The sequence below is a fragment of the Scomber scombrus genome, chromosome 13 (genome assembly GCF_963691925.1).
Source record: "Scomber scombrus chromosome 13, fScoSco1.1, whole genome shotgun sequence".
Classification (NCBI taxonomy): domain Eukaryota; kingdom Metazoa; phylum Chordata; class Actinopteri; order Scombriformes; family Scombridae; genus Scomber; species Scomber scombrus.
The window spans coordinates 12,455,276-12,478,676 of record NC_084982.1 but is presented as its reverse complement, the minus strand read 5'-3'; the positions used below and the strand labels follow the sequence as shown (position 1 = coordinate 12,478,676).

Below are 23,401 nucleotides of genomic sequence, written 5' to 3'. Positions count from 1 at the left end.
GTTAGACATAAGCAAGTCTTTATCGCTCCATCTTTCAGGTCAATGTGGCTACCGAAGCAGCTCTCTGGGGTTGTTGTCAGACGTTGTGGATTCCTGAGGCCTGTCTCTATAGCAACCCCTTCTTCCTCCTGAGGATTGCTGCCAACTTACCCTCCCTGCCACAAGACGAATCTCTCCTCATCCTCCTGGCCAATTGGCAGCCCTAAACTGCGTTGGAATGGACACTGAGTCGACCCACTCGGGCTACTCCTATCACTCCAGCCGCTCCGGGAGATCAAACCGACATGGGTATGCTTCCTGTCTGTCTGCCTTACATCTCACTGTCTGCTTCTCCCCTCCAACTGTCTCTACCCATGTCATGAATTTGTTTCTGCCAAATCACAAGCTACATATCTCTCACACCGCCCCTTGCTCCGGTATTCTAAAGTAGTATCTTCAGCGCATATTGAGTTTGTTGTGTTGTCTTCAGTTTAAGCAGACCACATGTTGACCAAATAATGGAGATGAGAGAATAAGAGAGAGACAGGGAGGGAACAAGCAAGAGATTGAGATCGACAGAGCTTGTGGATTAGGGTCGTCACAGCTGAGTGGCTCTAACCTATTTCAGTGATTCACTCGGTGGTCTATTTTGCAAATGAGAGAATCATTTGATTCCTTCTTTATCCATTCTTCACTCCTCCGGTTACTCTGTTACTGCTGAAATATTCATTTGGGTTAAAAAATTTGTGGGTGGTTTTGTGAATTAATTGGTTTCAGCAACCTAGTGGGAAAACACACACATGGTGGGTATTTTATAAGTCAATTCTAGTGTTTTTAGACTGAACATGTTTAAATTTAACTTCTTTTGGGTGAAAAGAGAATAAATAAATAAATAATTGAATAAAGCCCTTGAATTGAATAAAGGCTTTGTTAAAACTTTATTTAATCAGGAAGTCTCTTGAGATGCATTACTTCCTTTTACGAGACAGACATGGCCAAAATGGCAGCATTACGACATAAAAAAACACACACACAATTCATTTGAGAGGCATAAAGGAGAGAGTTTGACCATTTTAAACTGTTACATTGTTGATTAATCACGTTTTGAATGTGGCCTTTTAATGCATAGTATAAGGGTGCTGTTTTAAGGTCAGGGTGTATCTTACAAACAATGGCAATTTTGTGTCTTTTATCTACTTTTGCACCATATAGAGAACATTTTCTCAAGTTAGTATTGATGAATCACTTGGCTTATAAAATGTCATTACATAATAAAAATTGCTGATCAAAAATGTTTCTGATATTATGTTTACTTCCTCTTCATGTTCTTTTTGTGTGTGTGTTTATGTACCCGTCTTCCAGAGATCGAAGCCGTGAGCGGCACAAGGCCAGCAGCAGTAAAGACAGCAGTCGCTCAGAGAGGTCTGTCGTTATCAATCCCCCTGATACGCCCTCTCAAGAATCCCCTGTACATAATGGAGAGCCACTGCCAGGAGAACCCACACTAGCAGCAGATCATGGAGACGAGGGCCAGGTACTGATTCAAAGTCCATGAGAGTGTGCATATGAGTAACCTAATACTGTGTACATATGACAACAAATATGGGATAGCATGCAGGCTTTTTTAAAATATATATATATATATATTTATTTATTTTTTCCAAACTCTCTCTGCTGTAATCACAGTCCTTTATGTAATCACAGTCCTTCAGAATAAATCAGAAGACCAAGTAATCCATCTATGAACCCTGCACCATGACCTTCTAAACTCATCATCACACAGCTGGCTGCCCACTGCCAAAGCCCTAACACATAATAACAATGGCGACAAGGATCAAATAGGTCAGAGGATTAGCATCTCTCTTACAGGCCTGGACGGATTTATACAGGCCACACTGCATTACAGTGTGCGTATGAGTGATGAGTGTGTGTGTGATACTTTGTATAGCCTGAAAGCTTTGAAGACGGAGTAAATTGGTACCAGTGAATATTTAACTAAGTCAACGCTGCAGTGATTAAAAATAGCTATAGTCAGATGTCGTGGTCATGTTTTAAAGAAATAGTTTGGACACTTTAGGAAATACGCTTATGCTTGCTATGCACTTTCTTGCAGTGTAGATCAATACCACTCTCATAGCCTTACGGTAAATAGGAAGTTACAGCCAGCAGCCGCTTAGCATAGCTTAGAATAAAGACTGGAAACCACTTACTGTACCTCCAAGGCTCACTTATAAACATTCCTTTACTTAATCTGTACAGAAACCAAGGTGCAACAAAACAAAAAATTGTGGTTTGTGTCAGATTATTTATTAGCCAGGAGCAGTGACTTCCTTGAGTGTTATTGTCACCATGAAACTGCAAGGCAAAATCCCCCATAAAACCACAATGTGTTGTTTTTACATTTCAAATTCTGTATGGATTAAACAAACCAGATAACATGTTAATTGGTGAGTTTAAGAGGTGCTAGCAGGCAGATTTTTTTAACCTTTGGCCAGAGGCAGGCTAGTTGTTTTATCTGGTTTCGTCTTTATGCTAATCTAATTGTCTCTTGGCTTCAGCTTCCTGTTCAACAGACCGAAACTGGAATCGATTTTCTAATCTAACTCTTGGAAAGAAAACAAACAAGTGCATTCCAAAATAACAATTACTTTGAAGTGTAACTACACCCCTAGGTCTTTAGACTAATTCTACCCACTACATAATTTGGAAAAATGCTAAAAAAAAAAGTGGGCAAGGGGCTGAGAGGGGGAGCAGAGAGTGGTTGTGTTGAGCAGCGTGTGTGAGGCACAAGGTCAGGAGTTGCTCTGTGACACGTAATAATTGTAATGAGAGGAAGACAAACAGTGCACAGTGACACTGAAACAAGCCAGAAGTAACAGCTGGCACACACAGAAACAAAAGAAATCCTCCTCATATCTTGCCCTGCAGCTTTTCAACTCTCCAGCTGTCTGTCCCTGCAGTTATCAGCTGGTAATAAGCTGTTTTAAAACATTAAAATGGCAGTTTAACCGTAGCCAATACTGAACCTGTCCAACAGTAGCTCTGCTCCTTAGTGGTCAGGTTCAGTTTCAATGGAGCTGCTCGAGCAGATAAGAGATAAGATAAGAGTACAGATTCAACTAACAGACAGGACAGACAGTCTCAGTGGAGCTCTGGTCACACTGCGATTTACCGTTTTAAAATAAGATTTTACCAGCTGGTAACTGCAGGAACAGACAGTTGGAGAGCAGCAGGGCGAGATGCGAGGAGGTGGTTTTTGTGGCTCTTTCTCATGTGGACAGTCGCAGACGGAGAGACCCCCTCCAGCAGGCCGTACCACTGTAGCTGACGTTAGCTCCTTAAGCTAAAATTGTATCTCTAGCTCAGCATATGTTTAAAAATGAACACGGGGCTTGGGGAGGTGGGCGTTGTCATCCTAGCATTTATATAAAGTCATGATGCAGAACTCCCAAACGGTCGACTCTACATCGACATTGGCTCCGCCGTTTCAAGACTGATTTTAAACTGCAGATGATATGTTGAGCCATTTTCAACCCATGTAATGCAGATTTGTTTATAAATTTGGTGTCAGTGTTGATTTTAACACCAGCATTTATGTGTTTCATTACGGTGCAGTCATATAATTTAGTTAACAGGTTAAAAAACATGTTTCAGTGTTGCTGATGATCAGGTAAATTCCAATCATAGTTAGAGAAAGCTGAAAGAGATGCATTAGAGGTGAGGAGTAGAAATAGAACAAGAGGGTAATATTGAAACAACTGCCTTGGGCTGCCTTCACAGGCTCTCTGACCTACATGAAATCTATAGTAAAAAGAGAGCATTTTTTCATTGCGTATGTACCGTTAGTTTAAGAGAAATGTGGAAAACATTGTCAGTATGTGTAGTGGATTAATACAAGCAATCTACACAAGATGTACTCCCCCCAAAATAATAGTATAATTTATTGTGATCGGGATATAAAGATGTTTTTGGCCAGACTTTCTGACTATTTCTGAGAGGTCTGACCTATTTTGCCGTATCTGCTCAACATCCCCCTCTGCCCGGGCAGCCACATTCCAGGATGTCATGTGATTGTCAGCTTGTAGCTTCCGTCCATTGTCGGGCGTGTAAGGTAATCTGCCATTGTGTTGCATTAGCCCTCCAGATAAACGTGTCCAAATGGCACAGCAGCAGCACCACCAAGTCCACCCCAGCCAGCGCTGTTTTGGATCAGGTCTGTTTGGATGGCAGAACTGTTGCAACACTAACAGACTCCATTTGCAGAAACATTTTCACAGACTGAGATTAGCCTCAGCATCCAGCCAAACGCCACTTTGAGGAAAGCTGATATGAATAATCCTACATGTTTACATGCATGACATAAGGATACGGTCTTGGACCACAGCTTCTGTGTGTGAGTGAGTCATAGAGAGAGCGCCAAGTCTGTTACTGAGACTGTCCATGCTGCTTCGTGAGACTTAGATGTTGTGACTTTGTGCCAGAAGGCAGCAGCTTCAGTTTCCTCAGTGTTAGCTATAGCTACTCCAAATCTAATGGGGAGAAGCACATACTCTTCTTTTGCTCTTTTCATCAAATAAATGGAAATACAGACTACAGCTTCTACACTCAGTGCTTTTTATGTAAAGTAAAAATAACCACCATTGAAGGAAATCTGCCAGGCTTTTTAAACGTTTTGTCTTAGATCCTATGACTCATTTGAACACAAGAACTCACATATATATACATGCACAAACACACGCACACACACACAGTGACACTAATACCCCCACCAGCACAAATAAATACACACCACTGTGTAAATGTCATTTTAACCTCCACCCAGGCCAGCACGGCTTAGCCATTGTGTTTTGTAGTTGGCAGACAGTCTGGTGTGTGCTTGTGTGTGTCTCTGCAAGCAGTGCTAATCAGTATGTTGTGTTGCTGTGCTTTGTGGTGGTGGTGAAACAGGCCTTACTATAATCCATATTCACCCTGTGACAGATAAAAAGACTGCCAAGCAGACATGCTGCTCTCTCTCTCTCTCTCTCTCTCTCTCTCTCTCTCTCTCTCTCTCTCTCTCTCTCTCTCTCTCTCTCTCTCTCTCTCTCTCTCTCTCTCTCTCTCTCTCTCTCTCTCTCTCTCTATCTCTCTCTCTGCTCCTGTAACCCTTCTCTGTTCTCTCTCAGTTACGGTCTAAGTCTCTCTTGCTTTACCGTTTAGAGATCAGGCCTGATTAGTGTAGCATTAATCTTTGGGATTATTCCACTGAGAGTTAATGGCTGTGTTTAACAGTGTATTAGCTCTGTCAGCAAGTGGTTTCTTTCACTAAATGAGACATTAGCTTGAAAGCTTGACTTTATGAATGCATTGACAGGGAAATTGTTTAGTAGATAAATTATCTTAAATAGAGACTGATTTAGAATATGAAATATTAGGCTGAATTTTGTCAAACACCCAGTGTCTACACAGTTTTTATGCTAATTATGCTAACTGGCTGCTATTGGTAGCTCATATTTACATACAGATAAGCCAGTGGGGCCGTTTCTCATCTAACTCTCTCGCAAGAGAGTGACTGAGCATATTACCCAAGGTGTCAAACTATTCCTTTAATACTTCCAAACTCAATATAGTTATGCTCATATATATTAGAGGTGCTATGATTAGTCAATTAATCAATTAGTCAAGTATCAGAAAATTGATTTCGATAATCAATTATTCATTTTGAGCCATTTTTTAAGAGAAAAAGGCCAAATTCTCTGGATCCAGCCACTTAGATGTGGATATGTTCTGGTTTCATTAGTTGTCTATGATAGTAAACTGAATATCTTTCATTCATAGAATGTTGGCCAGGACAAAGCAAGACAATTTACACATTTCTGCCATTTTATAGACCAAACAACTGATCGATTAATTGACAAAAATAATTGACTTATTAATTGATAGTAAAGATAATCATTAATTGCATCACTAATATGCATATTTCTCTGTTTCTGTTGTCAGACAGCAGGGCAGGCACACAGTACTGATCTGATCTGATTTATGTAGAATTGAGAGGTCATCTAATGAAATTAACATGCTGGTTAATGACTACACATCTATTATGAGATAAGCTTTTTTGACATTAAAGTGAGTGGGGAAAAAGGAGTATTGGTTACATGCATTAGGATAATGTTTATGTATTCACATTTTTTATACTCTTTCACTGAAGTGTGGAACAACGATTGTGCACAGATCCTGTTCAAAAGGTTGGGACCCTGTTCAAAGAGCTAGTTTAAGAAAGAAAGGAAGTGCAAGTGGAGAGATGTGAGCAGAATAAAAATGAGATTGGAGACTAAATGAAGTTGACGTTACACTTACATAGCTGACCTCTGCTTTCACACATTAGTCTGGCAGACAGATACCCAAAATGAAATACTGCTTCTACTTCCCCCCACCTTCTTTCTCTCTCTCTCTCTCTTTCTCTCTCTCTCTCTCTGCTCATCTGCTGCTATTTCATACCTTAGACCTTGCTGCCCCCCAACCCTACTTTCCCTTCCTCTCCTCCTCTCATGCTCATTCATCTTCTGGCTCCTGTTGGTATTCATTCCTCCAGCATGGCTGAATTAATTGGGTGTGAACAGTAAAGGAGGGCAGAATTCATTTCTATGTTCCATATTCACGCTGCATTTTCCTGACTAGAAATATGCACAACCAATGTTGACTTCTTGTTTCACATTCCACAAATAGCAGTAGGGTTCAATCTGAGATTTATCAAAATGTATATTATTTCTAGATACCATGGAATGGCAAAGTTTACACCAGGATAAACAAACTCTAGACAGGTGAATTGATGTAAACATCTGTCTTTTTTGCTCACAGCTCGTCTGGTTTCCTAGCAGATTCAGCATTTACTTTAGCCCATATGGCTTAAGTATGGGGCTTTACTGACTGTCTGATGTGCTTAGGTGTATTTTCTGTTTTTCTCTTTTTCTCTTAAGCTTGTCATTTTTCTATCCATCATACCTCCCTCTGGTTGTAGCAGGAGAAATATACAATGCATTGACACTCTGCGGGACAGTGAATGGCTAATTACATGAATTAATGACAGGCACACAAAAATAAGTGCCTCTGTAGAGCAGACTTGTCATTAATTTATTCTATCTGTGTGTCTTTGTCACAAAGATTTATGCTTAAAATGACCCTGCCAGATAGGAGGAAAAGATATGTGACTCTAATTTGCAATGATGGGCCTGGACAGCTTCAGCTTTGGTTGTTGTGAGTCAGTGTGTGTGTGTGTGTGTGTGTGTGTGTGTGTGTGTGTGTGTGTGTGTGTGTGTGTGTGTGTGTGTGTGTGTGTGTGTGTGTGTGTGTGTGTGTGTGTGTGTGTGTGTGTGTGTGTGTGTGCATGTCGGTCTCTTCCTGCCAACATGAACGTTATTGCACATCCTTTCCTGTCATCCTACATTACATCAATAAGACTTTGAATTCTTGTCATAATGAGGCAAAAGTCCAAGAAAACCAAAGGTCTTTATACTATGAAGGATGTGCTGTGTGCATGGTGCATAAAATCTGTAGTGATAGTTAAACAGGATAATGGAGGGATTGTTGTCTGTCTGATTTAGGTTTAGATTTATCCATTGATTTGCTAGTTTCTCATAACTTTTACTCTGCTTTTTTAGCCATTTTAAATGATCAGCTTTGATGGTGTATGTGGTCTCTTTGAGGAGGCTCAGATACAACCCAATGACAGCAGTGACAATTTCTTTTACATTTTAAAAATATAATAATAGGTTTTTTATCATTTGAGTAAACTGTGAGTGAACATACCAAGGCCATCATATCCAATGTACATCCACAGCTTTAAACACACCTTCACTTCACCTCAACTTCCTTCCCCTTTTAGGATGATAACTGGGGAGAAACCACTACCGCAGTGACCGGCACCTCAGAGCTGAGTGTTTCCCAAGAGGAGGTGGTTGGCCTTGGGAAGGGCATACAGGACCGTACCCAAGGCTTCCGCCGCTATCTTCCCCTGGCTGTGGGCCTGTGTGTGGGGCTGGTTGTGGTGGCCACACCCCTGGTTTTCTTGCTTCTTCCGGCGATAATGTGGCCAGACAGACTGGAAGCTTGTGGAGCAGCCTGTGAGGGCCTCTTCCTCTCTATCTCCTTTAAGCTCCTCATCCTCCTAATAGCAATTTGGGCCCTGTTTCTCCGCCCAGGCTGCGCTAGCCTGCCGAGAGTGTGTGTGTACCGTGCCTTCCTCACCACACTCACACTACTACTTACCATGTCTTATTGGCTCTTCTATGGGGTCCGCATCCTCGATGCACAGGTGGGTCTCAAAGTCTGCTATCATAGCACCAAAAGTATTTCATTTATGGTTTAAAAAAATAAAAAGTAGCGTCTGTTATTTCTTAAAAAAAAAATGTGTCATCCAGAGTCGGAAAATATTTTCTTTTAAGAATTTGTATTTAACATTTTGCTGCATCAGTGCTTCGTGGTTATCTGAAAATAATACAAAATCTGACAAACATTCTCTATGGCTATGTTCTGATCATTTTGGAATATGATTTATTCTTTCTTTGGCCAAAACAAATAGCATAATGATCCTTTAAAGAAAATCTTTTTAGTGCATTTTTTATAATACTATAATATTATTGAATTTTTTTAATGGTTTTAGACAGCTCTTGTGTTGTAATTTTAGGTTGTTTCCAGGTTGCAATCACTTATAAGTCACTAGCAACTGTAACTTGTTATTGTTGGATCTTTGTCATGACAGTCTTGCAGGCAGTTATTATTTCAGCTCAATGACAATTTCCTGCTTAAGTAAAGCATAAATAAAATCAAGGAAGAACTTTTCATCAAGCGGCAGGGAATGTTTTTATTAAACCTATGATGTGGTGTACGACAGGATGAGGACTACCATGGTGTTGTCCAATTTGCTGTGTCCCTGGTGGACTCACAGCTGTTTGTCCACTATCTGGCTGTGGTGCTGCTGGAGCTCCGCCACCTCCAACCCTGCTACAGCATGTGCGTTATCCGCTCCACTGATGGAGAGACACGTCACTACAATATAGGACAGCTCAGGTACGAATGTGCACTTACGATAACTCTACCTCATCTGTATGCTTTACATAACCATTCTTAATAAAAAAAAAAGGCAACTATAGAAGTACTTTACATCTTGAAATGTGAATATGGCATTACTGTACAGTGCTCATCAATACACACACAGACTCTATTATTTGAAGTATGTGTGTAATTGGAGGCCCATGTCCATAGGGAAGACTGGCACAGGGAGTAATTGAGTTACTCAGACTCCTGGTTTGCTTGAGGCGGACTATTCTAGGAGTTGGGGGGGGGGGGTGTGCCAGACACAGGCAATCATCCAATGGCTGTTTTATTTTGTTTCTTCTCTGACTGAGAGAGACTACGAAAGGACTAGGCGATAACAGTGTTAATTAGATGGGGTTTGTGTAACGAGGCTGTGATTGTGAGTCATCTGCAAGGATGGTAAAAAGGAAGTTATGGGCCTGAACGAGGGCAATAAAACTCATCTGTTGCATGGCAGTGAACAATTTGATGAATGTTCGGTTAATTTAGAGTGGCGGTCAATTTTATCACATGAGTCAATCAGCCATGGGCCACGAAGGTGAATTGCATTCCTGGTGTCTGAGTTTTCTCTCTCTCATCCCACACAGCATTCAGAGGGCTGCTCTGTCCATTTTGGAGTATTACTACAGAGATTTTCCGCTTCATAACCCAGCCCTTCTTTCGGCCTCCAAGCACCGGGCTGCCAAACACCTCGCCGGGTTAAAGGTCTACAATGTAGACGGTTAGTCGCCTCATCTCTCCCAATAATTGTATCCTATATTACTGTATATGATTTCTGCTTGTGTCCCCCTTCCTCCTTCCCTTCCCTTGTTAATCAGGTCTGCTGTTCCTACTGATCCTTTCTTTGATGCTCTCTTTTCCATCTTCATCTCTTCAATACACAGCTCTTAAAAACAAACTGAGAACGTACCTTTTGGGCAGTAAGTACAGATAAAAGTCCTCACCATCACTCTGCGCAGCACTTATCACAGGAAGCTGCTAATGTCATGGTTCACTTCACTCAGTCTTTACAGCACTCTGAAGCCTCCATTCCTGACATAATGCATATATTGAATCCGCAGCAAGCACTTCTATGACACACACATTTACTCCAGCTGTGGTTCTGCATTGCTTTTGATATGTTGCCTCCCTGCACACACACACACATACACAGTCTGTTATACCACATATTGTGCTCTTTCACACGGATAAAGGGTCTTTCAATCGCCGTCATCATGCTGTACAACACTGTGGATTTGATGATCTAAGGCAGTGATGCAGTGTGGGATAAGGTGTCCTCATAGCACCTCCTATCCACCACCCCCTTCCCTATCAAAGTGCAGCGGAAAGGCCTCTAGGGGGCCGTGGAATTTCAAGCCTTAAATAATTCATCAGAGTAACGCTCATTCCTCACATACTCCCACATCTCTCCTTCCTACCCCCCTCTCAGCCTGTCTCCAGCTCGGCTTGCTTTCTATATTTTCCCCCCTTTTTTATTTCATTTTCACTCTCTCACATCAACCCCTTTTTCTCTGTTTCTCGTTCACAATCATTCACAGTCACTCTTGAATTTGTAGAACAGAAAGTTAACGAGGCGTGTGTTTGTGCATATTTTCATTGGAAAATATTTAAAGTGCTCCTTGTGCAAATTATCTGACAGCATTATTTCCAGATTATACATCAGAATGTTTTTTTCATGCATGTTTTATTTCTGCATTCATTATCGTTCTCACCTGCACACACACACACACACACACACACACATGAAAACATACATATGCAGATCAGATTATTAATGATTTATATCCCTACCTGACCCGCAGGGTTTACTCCCCCAAACTGTGCTGATCTTACTCCCCCACAATGATACCCTAGGAAGTCTAATATATTGCTGTACAAGCTCCATTAGCTTTATGGTTTTGTTACAGAAACCAGTAAATTCACAGATCAGACCAGAACTATGGTCTTTGAAGTGTAAAATGATGAATATTTTACCCACCCCCCAATAAAAAAGGTTTCTGCATTACACTGGCTAAGGTGAAGTGTGGATGCTTTAAGTGGAAATTGTTTCTTTTCTCAGTGCTATTATTAACACTCTCTGTGACTGAGACACATGATCTGGCAGAATGCCCCAGATAAGATTAAAATACAGCTTCTTAAACTACTAAAATGGGTATAAATGCTGTTTACACCTCCAGCATAAGACTAAATACAGCAATGTGTAAGATCTTAGCTCTCCTTCCATCTGACCTTTTCTCTTTGTGATTCGGATTGAGATAAGGCCCATTAATCAGAGTCTGGTCGGGTCAGGGGGTACTTCCACCAGCTCCAGCTGATATTACCAATTTGCCCCTGTCCTCTCCTTTTGATGCAGCCCCAGGGAACACAGCAGGGGCGCAGCCTGGTAATGGGAATCAGTCGCGGGCAATGGTTGCATCTGCTACCAAACACAAAGACAGCGCCCACAATGAGCTGTACTATGAAGAGGCCGACTACGAGAGGAGAGTCCGCAAACGTAGAGCCAGGTGATGAACAAATGATAGCATGTAGATAGATGCATATGTGCACAGACAGGATGGATAGAAGGAGACCAGATGGCTCCATTGTACATTAGCATGTTGCCTATTAATCATTATGGATTAAAGGCAAGTCTAATGCTAACAGTATGCAAACTGATGTGTGCACGTGCTTTGTCAGGCTGGTGGTGGCTGTGGAGGAGGCCTTCACACATGTTCGGCGCATGAAGAAAGAGGACGAGCGTGCTACTCCATCTGACATCATGGATGTCAGAGAAGCAGCTCTGGCCATATTTCCCTCCATGGCCCGTGCCCTGCAAAAGTACCTCCGCACCACCAGGAGGCAGCACTGCCACAGCATGGAGAACATCCAGAAGCACCTTGCCTTCTGCCTCATCAATAACATGAGTCCCAAGGTGAGCTTGGTTTGTCACCTTCAGTCTTAATCTTAAAAAGAATGGATGCACACATTCTGGAAGGCATTAATAAGACTTGAAGGAAAATTGAGTCAACTTGTGTCCTATTTTCATAGTTTTGGCCATCATTTCTATCAGTTATGACAACATTGTACTCGCCAAAGCAATTTCTGAAATCTGGGATCATGTAAATATTGCAATAACTGAATACAAAGGGGCAACAAACATGAGCTTGTTGACTGTCTCATAAGTTGTAAACACTTACCCTAACCCTAACAACTTGATAATTAAAACCACATTTGAATCGAGATTGGGGCACTCCAAAAACACAAGTCTACAATATCTCTTCACTAAATATGTCTTTTAATTCCTATTTCCTTAAACTGAGACTATATTATTATGGGTTTTTTTTCTTTGGAGTGCTCTATTTGAGGATAAAACCACGTAAAATGTTGATAATAATTCCTAGTGCAAAGGAAAACTGTGCACACAACTACAGCAATTTTTTTTTAAATAAATTTGGTTAACCTGGAGGCTTGTTTAAAATGGATGTCATTTTTTACAAGACTGCTGCATATCTAGATCTTATCAATGAACTCCTGTCAGTGGCCAAAACTACAGAAATAAGATCAAAATTGTCATAAACCAGAATTACCCTTTAAACATTCTCAAGTTTTAAATAATATAGTAATTTATATTAATATGTTGAATGTTATTTTTTTTTATTTTGTCTGTCTGAAAACAATACACAATCATTTGTTTGTGCATCCAGGCCTTCCTCGAGGCCTACCTGGCCCCTGGTCCAACCCTGCAGTACGGTCCTGAGCGCTGGATGGCTGACCAGTGGACTTTGGTGAGCGATGCATCTGTAACTGGCGGTATAAAGGAGGGGACAGAGTTCCTGATGAGGTGTCTCGACTTCAGCTTAGCCATCACCGTCAAGAGCATCCCTTACATCCGACTGACTGAGGAGTACATCGACCCCAAATCGCACAAGTTTATACTGCTTCTCCAATCAGAAACCTCAGTTTAGAAGACCCAGTGTACTGGTGCCGCTTTTTCTGGACTTACATGACTGTTACAATTACTCGACTGAATTTTTTTCAAAAATAGCTTTTTGTACTGTTTTTTGTACTTATGTTCATATCCTTTGCATACATACCGTAACTTTGTGTATCCTTTGTCCCGCGAGACATGAAACATGATGAAAGACAGAAAACAGGAGGGAATATGCTTGGATTTCTGTCTTGACATTTGCAGAACACAGTTCAGGTATTCCTCTATGCACTACAAAAGACCCTCATAAATTTCCCTCTTTTAATTACACGTGCCAGTGTGTGCCTGCACGGGAGAGTTCATGCTTTAGGAGGAGTGTGTGATTTAGGATGCAAAATTGTGTGTGTGTGTGTGTGTGTGTGTTTGTGTGTGTGTGTGTGTGTTTGTGTGTGTGGGTGTGTGTGTCTGTGTGTCTGTGTGTGTCTGTGTCTGTGTCCATGTCTTTCTATCCTTGGGAGAACCAATTTCAGTTGAAAACCAGCGTTGTGAGGACATATTGACTGGTCCTCACAACTTCAAAGGGCAAATTGAGAATTAAGACTTGGTTTTAATACTTAATGTTAGAATTTGGTTTAGGTTCAGTCTAGGGCAAGGGTTGGGTTTAGGCATTTAGTTGTAATGGTTAAGGTTAGGGTAAAGGGCTAGGAAATGCATTATGTCAATGAGTGTCCTCACAAGGATATACTGTAAAGACAAATGTGACAAAAGTGTGTGTGTGTGTGTGTGTGTGTGTGTGTGTGTGTGTGTGTGTGTGTGTGTGTGTGTGTGTGTGTGTGTGTGTGTGTGTGCGCGCGCGCGCGTGCGTGCGTGCGTGCGTGCGTGCGTGCGTGCGTGCGTGTGTGTGTGCTTTGAGTGTAGTGCACACCCGGGATCTGTCTCAACCTGTCTCTTCTTTCTTAGCGTTACCATAGAGACATTTTCCAAAAGCCTAGTTGCAAAGTCATAAAAAAAAAAACCTTTTCACTAAAATGGCTCCTTTTCTGATTATTTAAAATGTCATGTATTACAGATGTATGTACAGTATTTATATGTGAATATACTTTATCCCTCCAGACTTTTTATATCAACATTGTGTATTGATTGAATGATTTTTTTTTTTAACCTTGTGAAAGATTTTTTACCTTGTCTGTCTGCGCTGTATTTGTGGAGATAACTGGACTGTAAATAGTTGGAGACATGTTTGTAAATGTCAGACAAATCAATGGAATCTCTCAGACTGAAGGCCAACCACAGTACAGCTGAATACAGATGATCTAGCCAAGAGATTTTGAGCTAGCATGTCTGACTATCTGTTATATTTGGGTTTGTACAGTAAAGGGTGTGCAGTATACACTGATCTTTTTATCAGCCAGAAGAACGACCCAGTGTTAGGACTGTGAGGTTGTCCTTCTTTTATCTCATGTTAAAACTATCACTTTTGTGATTTTTCATTTCAGGACACACACCTTAATTCATCATGAAGTTGTTCATGAACTTCACTGCATAGCATAAATCCTGTCAGCAAAGAGAAATATACTGAGCCATGAAGTTCTAATATATATATATATATATATATATATATATATATATATATATATATATGTATATATATATGTATATATATGTATATATATATAAAACCAGATTTCAGAAGCTATTTCAAAGATTTGACATAGAATCCCTCTTCAAAATTAATAATCGTTTAACTCATGCTGGCAAACGTTTAAACATGAAAATGAATTATTTAGTGTCAATATTCTCAATATTTTGTCTGTGGACACTACTGCCACCTATCTATGACTACTGGAATAGGAATATTGTCCTTCAGCTTCAATCAAACTATTAATTATCTGTATTTTTAAATCTTCTGTGTTTACAAGGCCCGTTATGTTGTAAATTTATATTTACACAAGTATTATTGTCACTGACGGTGTAGTATAGGATGTTAGAGTGTTGATGGTTGTAAATACTTCTTCTGTCTTCTTGACTACACATGTGCCTCAGTTAAACATATTTAGGATGTGCTCAGCGTACATGTGCAGTTTTCTTCTATAAGTGTGGGTGTGTGTATGTGTGTATGTGTGTATGAAAGAGAGAGAGAGAGAGAGAGAGAGAGAGAGAGTGAGGGAACATAAGAAAAGAGATTTCCCAAGTTGTCCCTGTCTTCTTCTTTTTTTTTTTTTTTACAACAGAACATGTAAAACCACAGCAGCTGTGTCAAAGTCACATTTGTAACAAAATAAATATTTGTATTGAACTTTTCAAGAGATTTAATTGTTGTATTTTTATGTAGTGATGAGTGTATTTCCTGATATCTTTTATTAGTCCAGTGAATGGTCATTTTTGGTGCGCTAAAATCCGGTATTTTGGTTGGCAGTAATCAAATAGTTGGATTGTCAAAAACAAATTTAATTTGCATTTTGGGTATACTTAGTGAAAATAACTGCTAGTGATAGTGATGCACAACAAGACCTGTAGTCATATTGGTCATACAGAAATGTGAACTTCTTACTATCTTCTTATTTTATGTTCAATGATAAATTGTGGTAATGCTGTATATTTTCTTCCACAGAAATGTGAGTTTTCTTTCACATTTTATTCTATGAAGAAGGCACGTTTGCGTTGTGTTTTAGGACAGCCAAGGATGTTAATATTTATTACACTTTTTCCTGTTATTTCTTACACTTTGTCCTTGAACTCAGACAGTATTAGGTTCCTGTTCATGTCCAGACTAGTTTGTGGGATGCACCTGTCAGTGTACTGGGCATAATAATCACAATATTTACACTTACACTTAATTTTAAATAAAATATGATTTTTTTAAACATTCTGATCAGCTGTGTCTTTGCAGTTTTGAGATCTATTGATAACCCTACACGTTTAGTTGTATGTCTGTTTGTGAAAGTCCCTGCACACCCATGGATCTAGGAACCTCTCTGGCCACTTGGGGGCGCCTGCCTGTAAAACCCAAATGCCCAGCCAGTTAGTTTCCTCTAGTACAGGGACTGCCTTGTATAGTGTGTTTTTTTCATTATGTGCAGAGGGAGACAAAGAGCAAGCAATGAGTGACAAGAAAAGAGAAAGTGCAGCAAAAAAGAGTAGACCCATGAGAAACCAGCAAGGGAATGAGCTTTCCTCCATCTATCCGATGGTGTAATGACAGTTTTATCTTCCTGTGCAGCTGCTGCCTGCCCCATTAATTCAGGTGAGAAATGAACCTGATGGAGGAGGAAGTAGTGTGAGATGAGTAAACAGATTAGAGAGGTTTGCTATTGAATATTGACGCTGTCTGAATGTGGCTTTATAATTTCAAACCTGCTACCTCCCCTAGGCAGAAAATGTACATTGTCTAGGTAAACCAAACATTACATTTTCAGGTGCATTAGCTGAAAGAAGAAGAATGCAGAATAAAAGGAAACAGAAACACTCATTTACCACCCAGTTTGGTTTATGGACAATGAGGGTAATGAGCCACAACTCATGTAATCAAATTGTTTATAAGTTAAAGAAATGCAGTTTTTGAAAGTGCTCTTTTTGGTGTTCAGGTTGCTGTTGGAGGAAGTTTAACAGCAGATGATAACTGATAATTGTCATGTGTAATGTGAGGTAAATATCTGGTCCAGACACATTAAATATTTGTTTTATTAATTGTGAATCCAAAAACCTATTCCCGGCTTATTTACATGTCGTTGAAAATTACATTTTTGCATGTTACTTACTGACTTATTACCAGCATGCACACATTCAGTACAAATTTGGAATTCTGTCTTAGTGTGAAGTTTCTTTATAGTCGATTGTCTGCTGTCCGTGTTCAAGCCTGAAGGGTAAAAACACTCATCTGTGATCAAGATTTACTGTTGAATTACTCATCATCATCATCATCTTCATCATCATCATCGTCTTCATCTTCGTCGTCATCATCGCTGTCATCATCGCTGTCATCATCGTCGCTGTCAGTGTCATCATCCCCATTATCATCATCATCATCATCTGTGTCATCGTCGTCATCGTCATCATCGTCGTCGTCGTCGTCATCATCATCATCATCGTCATCATCATCGTCCTCAGTGTTGATTTTGCCAGAGAGCACATCCTCAATCCAGTCCTCCAGCTCTTGAGCGGTGGGTAGATCTTCCTCATCCTCCATCTCCATCCACACGCTGTCGGCCTGCTCGCAAACACACGAACAGACAAGTCAAATAATGTCACAAGAAAACTCCACATGGCATTGGTGTCATGTCAGACAGGTCATAAAATTGTCATAGACTTACATCTGTAACGTTGACAATTCCAATCTGTGGTCTGAACAGGTCCACCTTGAAGGTCTTCTCCCAGTAGGGGATCAGCTGAAAGGGGTCAGCAAAAACAAATATCACATTAGTCCTGCAGCTTGTGAGCTGATTATCTATCCGCAGGTTGTCTTCTCTTCCTGTCTATATGTGGAGGTGTCATGGCTCACCAGGGGAAAGTCATCAGGGTCAATCCAGACAATGCTGAGGTCAGGTAGGTGAGTGTTGTCTCGGGCCACCTCCTTCAGGATCTCTAAGAACTCAAAACCATCTGAAAGAAAGTAACACCAAATAACATCAAAGGATTTAGAACTCTGCTGCCTGAGCGTTGAGTGTTAAAGAGAAGTGTGATATCACTCACTTGTATAAGAGTGGTATCAATTTGTCCATTCCACTGAATAGCTTTGTTCAGCCCTGCTATGTGCAAATGAACAGAGCTTCAAGGTCTGCTTCAATGTGAGACTGTAGCGTCCTGAATGAGGCCTTTGCTGCCTTTGCACAATCTGCTTTTTCTTTAAAGTCATTAAAAAACGGAAAAAGCTCCCTGTCAATCTGAAAATCTGCACAGATTTCCACAGTGGATGGTTGGATTTTAAATAATCAGTTTTGTCAGCATGGATTTGACATTTTGATGACCCCCTTTTATAACTGGATATATAGTATGTATGTAATATTGTGTGTGTGTGTGTGTGTGTGTGTGTGTGTGTGTGTGTGTGTGTGTGTGTGTGTGTGTGTGTGTGTGTGTGTGTGTGTGTGTGTGTGTGTGTGTGTGCAAATATTTCCCATAGTTTCAAGCTATACTTTTACAGGTATTTACATTAGTCGTCAGTCTAATTCTTGTATTGGTTTTTAAATAATCTTATTGTTTATAAAGCCACCAGCCTGTTTGTCTGACATGCTTATACAGTATAAACAGGTCTTCTATTTGCTCAAAACTGCAAGACAGAAACTTTTGTTTCTGTCTTTCAGTTTTTATGCTCCAAGCTGACATGAGAGCAGCAGAGATTTTGATCTTTAAACAGAAACTTAAAACTTACCTCATTAGCTCAGCTTGGGATTGGAAAGTCCTATGTGCTATTCTTGTTATTACATTTTTATGCTATTTGAAATCATTATTTTTATTATCTTGTATCTATTTTATTGGTTTTATTTTTTAACTTGTAAGAAATAAAGTCTGGCTGATTGAACATCAGTTTTATAGTCTTATGTTAACCCATCCAATAAAAAAATTGTGGTATAACATTTAATTGTGCTCACCAGGATCCTCCTCCTCTGCAAAAGCTACAATGTGAATGCCCTCAATGTCATCCTCCTGAGAAGAAAAGAGAAATGTCAGATTACTCTAAATGTCATGAAAAACACAATTTGGAGTTTTTGATGTTGTTTGTGCAGTCAGGTGATCGTCACTCACCCAGGTCTCAAACATGTCCTCTGCACGCAGCTTTCTCAGAGTTGGTCTGATGACACAGAAAATATATTGTCAATTGCATGACAATAGATGTTGATATATGCATGTTACAGTATGTGTGTGGATACTGTAAAAAAAAAAAAAAAAAAAAAAAAAAAAAACGTACAATACGTATTTGGTATAGTTCAAAGTAGCTCTCTGTTTACCGTCTGTGTTCAGTTATGAACTCCACCAGTTCCTCCTCTGAGTGCGGCTTGCCTGGGATGGTGACGGGCTCCTCCATGAAGGGCTCATAGAAATCCACCTCGTTCATCTTCAGAGTCAGCTCCTTGGCCACCTGAAGCAGCAAAGACGGATCACTCAAGAAGATTGATGTGCCTGTTTAATTGTTTGAGTTGTCTCTTCTTCTTACTCACAGCTTTCTCAAATGTTGCAAAGAACTTAATGTAGGGCTGAAACTGCTCTGCAGCTTCTTTAAATGCATCATAGTCTGAGAATGAAAGAAAACAGGCAGAAAGTAGGAATTATGTAAAGAATACAGTGTTGTTATACTGCTTCACAAGTCTTGTTTTCTTGATCACACATCTGTTTATGTTATCTTTGGCTGCACATCAGGGAGTGGAAATAGCTGAACTTTGACCTCCACTTAATGCTCCCACAGTTGGTCAGATGGGATGTGGTTGCAGCTCATCAGCACAAGTAAGCTACACTAGACTCAGTTCATCCACAGCATGTGAGAGGGGACAAGGCAGGGGCAGCTGTGTGTGCAGCAGGGGTAAAAATGGATCTGTAAATCCATGGAGATGAGGGAGTTAAAATGCACTCATGTTATAATGAAGGGCAAGAGCCACAGAGAGCCCATCACAAGTACAGCAGACACACTCTAAGATACTGAGCAATGTTTAGACAGTAAGATAATCGACATCACACACTCACGCTCAGAATCCTCATTCTTGAAGTAACCAATGAGCCGGATGTCTTCCTCCATCCTGTCAAAGGCTCTCAGCTCCAAAGCATTTCCTATCACCTCCACTGGCTCCTCCAACAGCTAAAAACAGACCGACGAACAGAGGGGGAAAAAAGAAGTAGGTGAGCGTTCAACTTCAGCCAGACTGGTGTTGATTAGACCCAGCAGCTGGGAATCTGCCGTTAAGTCAGTCTACTCACATCCAACAAGAACTCCGCCAGGGTGTTAGCAGAAAGCAAGCCATCAAACTCGATCACCCGATCGGCTTTGAAAACATACACACTGCCCTCCTCTTCCAGGCCTGTGATTAAGGGAAATTACATATAATTACATACAGTGCATTCATAGCCTTTTCCCCAAAGTTAATGGACAAAATAACTGTGATTATGTGTGATCCTTACTTGAGACTTGCAAGTACCAATCAGATAAATGAGGGGGAAAAAGGTTTTTGCTTTATTCAATAGTGTCAAATATGTACTCACCCAGTTTTTTTGACACCTTTGCGTCTTTGTGGGAGTCAACCATTCCAAATCCAATGTCTTTCTCTTCCATCACCTGAGCCACAAGCTGCATCCAAAAGGAAAAGATTATGAAGGACTAAATGAAAGGGCTGCATTTTGATAAAGATGTGAGATGTAAAGAAACTGGAGACATAAAAGAACATTATTCATTATTCAAGAGACATAAAAGAAAATTATTTATGAAGGAGTTTTGGAAACAAAAATCCCAGGTCACTAAAAATGTTCATTGACACAGATCCTGTGGAAAAAAATAAATGGGGGGATGACTGCAGTGTCGGGTAAGGTCTTAAGAGAAAAAAACGTAATCCTGAACTTGGCAACACGACAGAAGGGCTCCAGCTGCCCTGGAGGCCACAGAGACACAGTTACATAATTACTTAGACTGTCTTGTTCTAAATATAACCAAAGCAACAGTGTTAGTCTGCCAATTGTTCTGTGAAGTACAGTAGGTGAGCTGAGTAAGATGTGTGTATACTACATCAGGGTAGTTTACAATCTGTCACAGTGAATGACTAATATGATGACGGTGAAAAGCTCCATATGAATTAAGTTATTGTTTTTCTCACAATTAATGGACAGCAGGTGAATATAACCTCAGAAATCAATGAATCAGGAGATGTAGATTAGCTGTGGTCACTATTGTACAATAGACTGTAATCAGTCTGGCCCACCTGTGCTGTGTAAAATATTAGAAGCTAATATCAGGACTGGAGGACTGGGCTCAAATTACCCTCAACTGATGAAAGAGCAGCTCAGCCTCAGCCATGTGTAACATGACACGGGGCACAGTGCAAAATTTTTCCTACTGTATGAGACTCAAACAGAGAGATTCATTTAATCTTGTGACAATTAGACTTGTATCCAGCCTCTTATCTGAGCTTGAATACAAAGTACTTTCACTCTGTGTTATTTATGGTTTGACTAGTCAACCAAACAACCAAAGTGCAGAGGAACGTTATGCCCTTCATGTGTAGAGCTCAAAGGCATCATAGACATGAACTCTTAGCCTATTTCTGCCAGCTGAAGAGAGCCATGGGAGGAATTAGCTTGATAAATTTCTAAAAGATGGAAGCACACAATGAATTAGGCTGAGAGAAATAACTTGACAGCGCTGCATCTCTTTGGACAATACTTTGTGCCACACAGTACATGCACATACACACACTGACCTTGAGGAAACTTCAAAAGGAAACATTAAAATAAAAATATCTTTTTTTATCTCACCAGCTGGCTCTTGTGTTTATTGGCTCCCTGGTGTGCAGTTACTAACATTAAGACGGCTGAAAAAAATGTATGTGGGTCTGGTTGATTAGACTATCAGTGTCCTCCCTTTTATTCAACTGTCAGCCAACCAAACCTTGTTCTTTTTTGTATCTTTCTTTTCTCCATCTCCTTCAATTACAACTTTCTTTTAACATTTTAAATTTGTTCTCCTTTCATTTCCACTGCTTTATTTTCTTATTCCTCATACTTTACCTCCAGCACCAACTCAGTCATCTGGTGTTGTTTCTGCAGCTCCTTGTTGTCTGGTATGGGCTCATGGTAGAACAGGCAAAGCATGCTATACTTCTTCAACGCTTTCTTGTAGTTCTTATCATTGATGTCAAGAACTCGGTCTTTCCCATCATACTGTGGGAACTCCAAACCCTTTTCAGCCGGGGCCAGAGGCACAAGGCTCAGGCAGGGGAGCAGGAACAACCACAAGGAGAGCATCGTCCAGAGCTACCGCACACCCCTGAAAGTCAGAGTGTGGTTTTGTTTCACAGTGTAAAGGTCACCTAAGCCCTATGATAGGGTAGGGGAATGTGGGAAATGCTGCAGGAAGTTTTGAGGTAAACGAAAGCAGGTCCCTCAGTGGCAGTTATCAGGCATCCCACGTTGTCTACAGAAATCCAACTTCTACAAGCATCCTCAGGACCCAGAAACTCTTTCTTCCTCTGTGGTCCTCTCTCCGACAGACACAAAGGAGAAAGAGGGCCAGGCCTGTGAGGGACTACGGGGGCGGATACCATACATAGCAGCACTTCTCTCCCCCCTACCCGTGTAGGACAGGCCCATTTTTAGGAGACCAGTTGTTTGAATGCTAAAAATAAAACTGCAAGTGAGAAAGAGAGATAGCAGGGGTTTAATCGTAAGTTGCAGTACTTGATCACTGGGATGTCTCTTTGAGGGACTCAGTGATGAGCCTCAGAGATGTGGGGGTTCAGTTATTTTGAGATTGTTTCAATATGTGAGGACCAAAGACAAAGTGGACGTGCAGTGCTAAAAAATAGTGGTATATTTTAGGTGACAGCTCACGAAACTATCTGGCAACAGGTGTCCAAAGGGCAATGTGTTCCTGTGAGTTTAGTATGAGCACTGTGCTGTCTGACCATAGGTTGAAAAAAATGTTTATCTACACTTGCTTGAATTTGGGGATGATTTACCTCTGCTTCTCAAAAAACGTGTTCACAAATCATACATTAATCCAAAAATCTTCCCCTTATTCTGTTTATATTTCATCTTCACATATGTCCTTTTTAACTATTGACAAAGCAGCAGCTGCACCTCCCTCTCTAAACCTCTTCATCATGATTAGTGCCTAAAGCAGTGGGATATTCTTGGAAAGGAGCCTCTGCTGACCTCTGCAGGTAGGACAGTGTCTGTGCTGCTGAAACACAAGAGCTGCAGTAACACCACTCCTAAAAGTTTAAAGATCCCCTTCAGACATGTTTTATGACATACAAAAACACTCTGTCTTGAATTATGATTTTTGTGATCTTTACATTAGAAAGTTCAAATACCTGGTTAGAAATTTTAAAATGACTACTACTCATCCTACCTCATTATTTGCATATTCATACCCTAATCAATGTTTTCATTTCAAAGTTTAACTGTTGGACACAAGATGTTTCTTACTTCACTCTAAAATCTGTTTGCAGTGTATGTGAACTGGAGGTTTCAATTTTCCTCAACACATGTTTATGTTGCATACTGAACATGACTGATTCCTAACTAGGTGTGCTCATACATATACGACCTAAATTCAGAGTTTTAGTAATCACAAAGAAACTTTCCTAAGCTAAAAACTGAGTTGAAAACAGTTTTTTAGTGTCAAACTCTAAACCACATAAGAGTGGAGATGGACTTTAAGACCCTTATGCAGTGGTTCTCTGGCAGAGGATTTCATCACAGTGGGTATTCTCTCCACAATTTTAAGTGATTTTAAGTGCTTTTATT

The 23,401-nt window shown here is 40.4% G+C and overlaps 2 protein-coding genes across 3 annotated transcripts; one reads left to right on the top strand and one right to left on the bottom strand.

The window, feature by feature from the left end:
- The first annotated feature begins 217 nt into the window (after positions 1 to 217).
- Positions 218 to 13,087, top strand: LOC133993077 (vang-like protein 1). 2 transcript variants are annotated; one of them, XM_062431925.1, is made up of 10 exons: positions 218 to 288; positions 1,342 to 1,424; positions 1,505 to 1,536; positions 2,725 to 2,736; positions 7,841 to 8,269; positions 8,849 to 9,024; positions 9,639 to 9,765; positions 11,431 to 11,555; positions 11,728 to 11,962; positions 12,735 to 13,087. In XM_062431925.1, exons 1-10 carry the CDS (start codon positions 218 to 220, stop codon positions 12,993 to 12,995), a joined length of 1,551 nt encoding a protein of 516 aa, XP_062287909.1. In that variant the 3' UTR covers positions 12,996 to 13,087. The 2 variants fall into 2 exon arrangements, with proteins under 2 accessions (XP_062287909.1, XP_062287908.1); XM_062431924.1 differs by lacking the exon at positions 2,725 to 2,736 and having other exon boundaries at positions 1,342 to 1,513; positions 9,639 to 9,772; positions 11,405 to 11,555.
- Positions 13,088 to 16,672: 3,585 nt separating this feature from the next.
- casq2 (calsequestrin 2) lies at positions 16,673 to 21,928 on the bottom strand. Its single transcript, XM_062431671.1, has 11 exons — positions 21,659 to 21,928; positions 20,144 to 20,228; positions 19,862 to 19,962; positions 19,631 to 19,742; positions 19,111 to 19,184; positions 18,901 to 19,031; positions 18,698 to 18,743; positions 18,544 to 18,598; positions 17,457 to 17,557; positions 17,269 to 17,343; positions 16,673 to 17,165 (listed from the first exon to the last, which is right to left on the bottom strand). Exons 1-11 carry the CDS (start codon positions 21,893 to 21,895, stop codon positions 16,860 to 16,862), a joined length of 1,323 nt encoding a protein of 440 aa, XP_062287655.1. The 5' UTR covers positions 21,896 to 21,928; the 3' UTR covers positions 16,673 to 16,859.
- Between the last annotated feature and the right edge of the window lie 1,473 nt (positions 21,929 to 23,401).

Coding starts and splice junctions, on each gene's coding strand:
- LOC133993077 (XM_062431924.1), top strand. CDS start 218: ATGGACACTGAGTCGACCCACTCGGGCTACTCCTATCACTCCAGCCGC. Junction 289..1,341: donor GGGAGATCAAACCGACATGG/GTATGCTTCCTG, acceptor CCCGTCTTCCAG/AGATCGAAGCCGTGAGCGGC. Junction 11,963..12,734: donor TCAATAACATGAGTCCCAAG/GTGAGCTTGGTT, acceptor TTGTGCATCCAG/GCCTTCCTCGAGGCCTACCT.
- casq2 (XM_062431671.1), bottom strand. CDS start 21,895: ATGCTCTCCTTGTGGTTGTTCCTGCTCCCCTGCCTGAGCCTTGTGCCT. Junction 20,229..21,658: donor TGACTGAGTTGGTGCTGGAG/GTAAAGTATGAG, acceptor TTTTGGATGCAG/CTTGTGGCTCAGGTGATGGA. Junction 18,599..18,697: donor AGGACATGTTTGAGACCTGG/GTGAGTGACGAT, acceptor TTTTCTTCTCAG/GAGGATGACATTGAGGGCAT.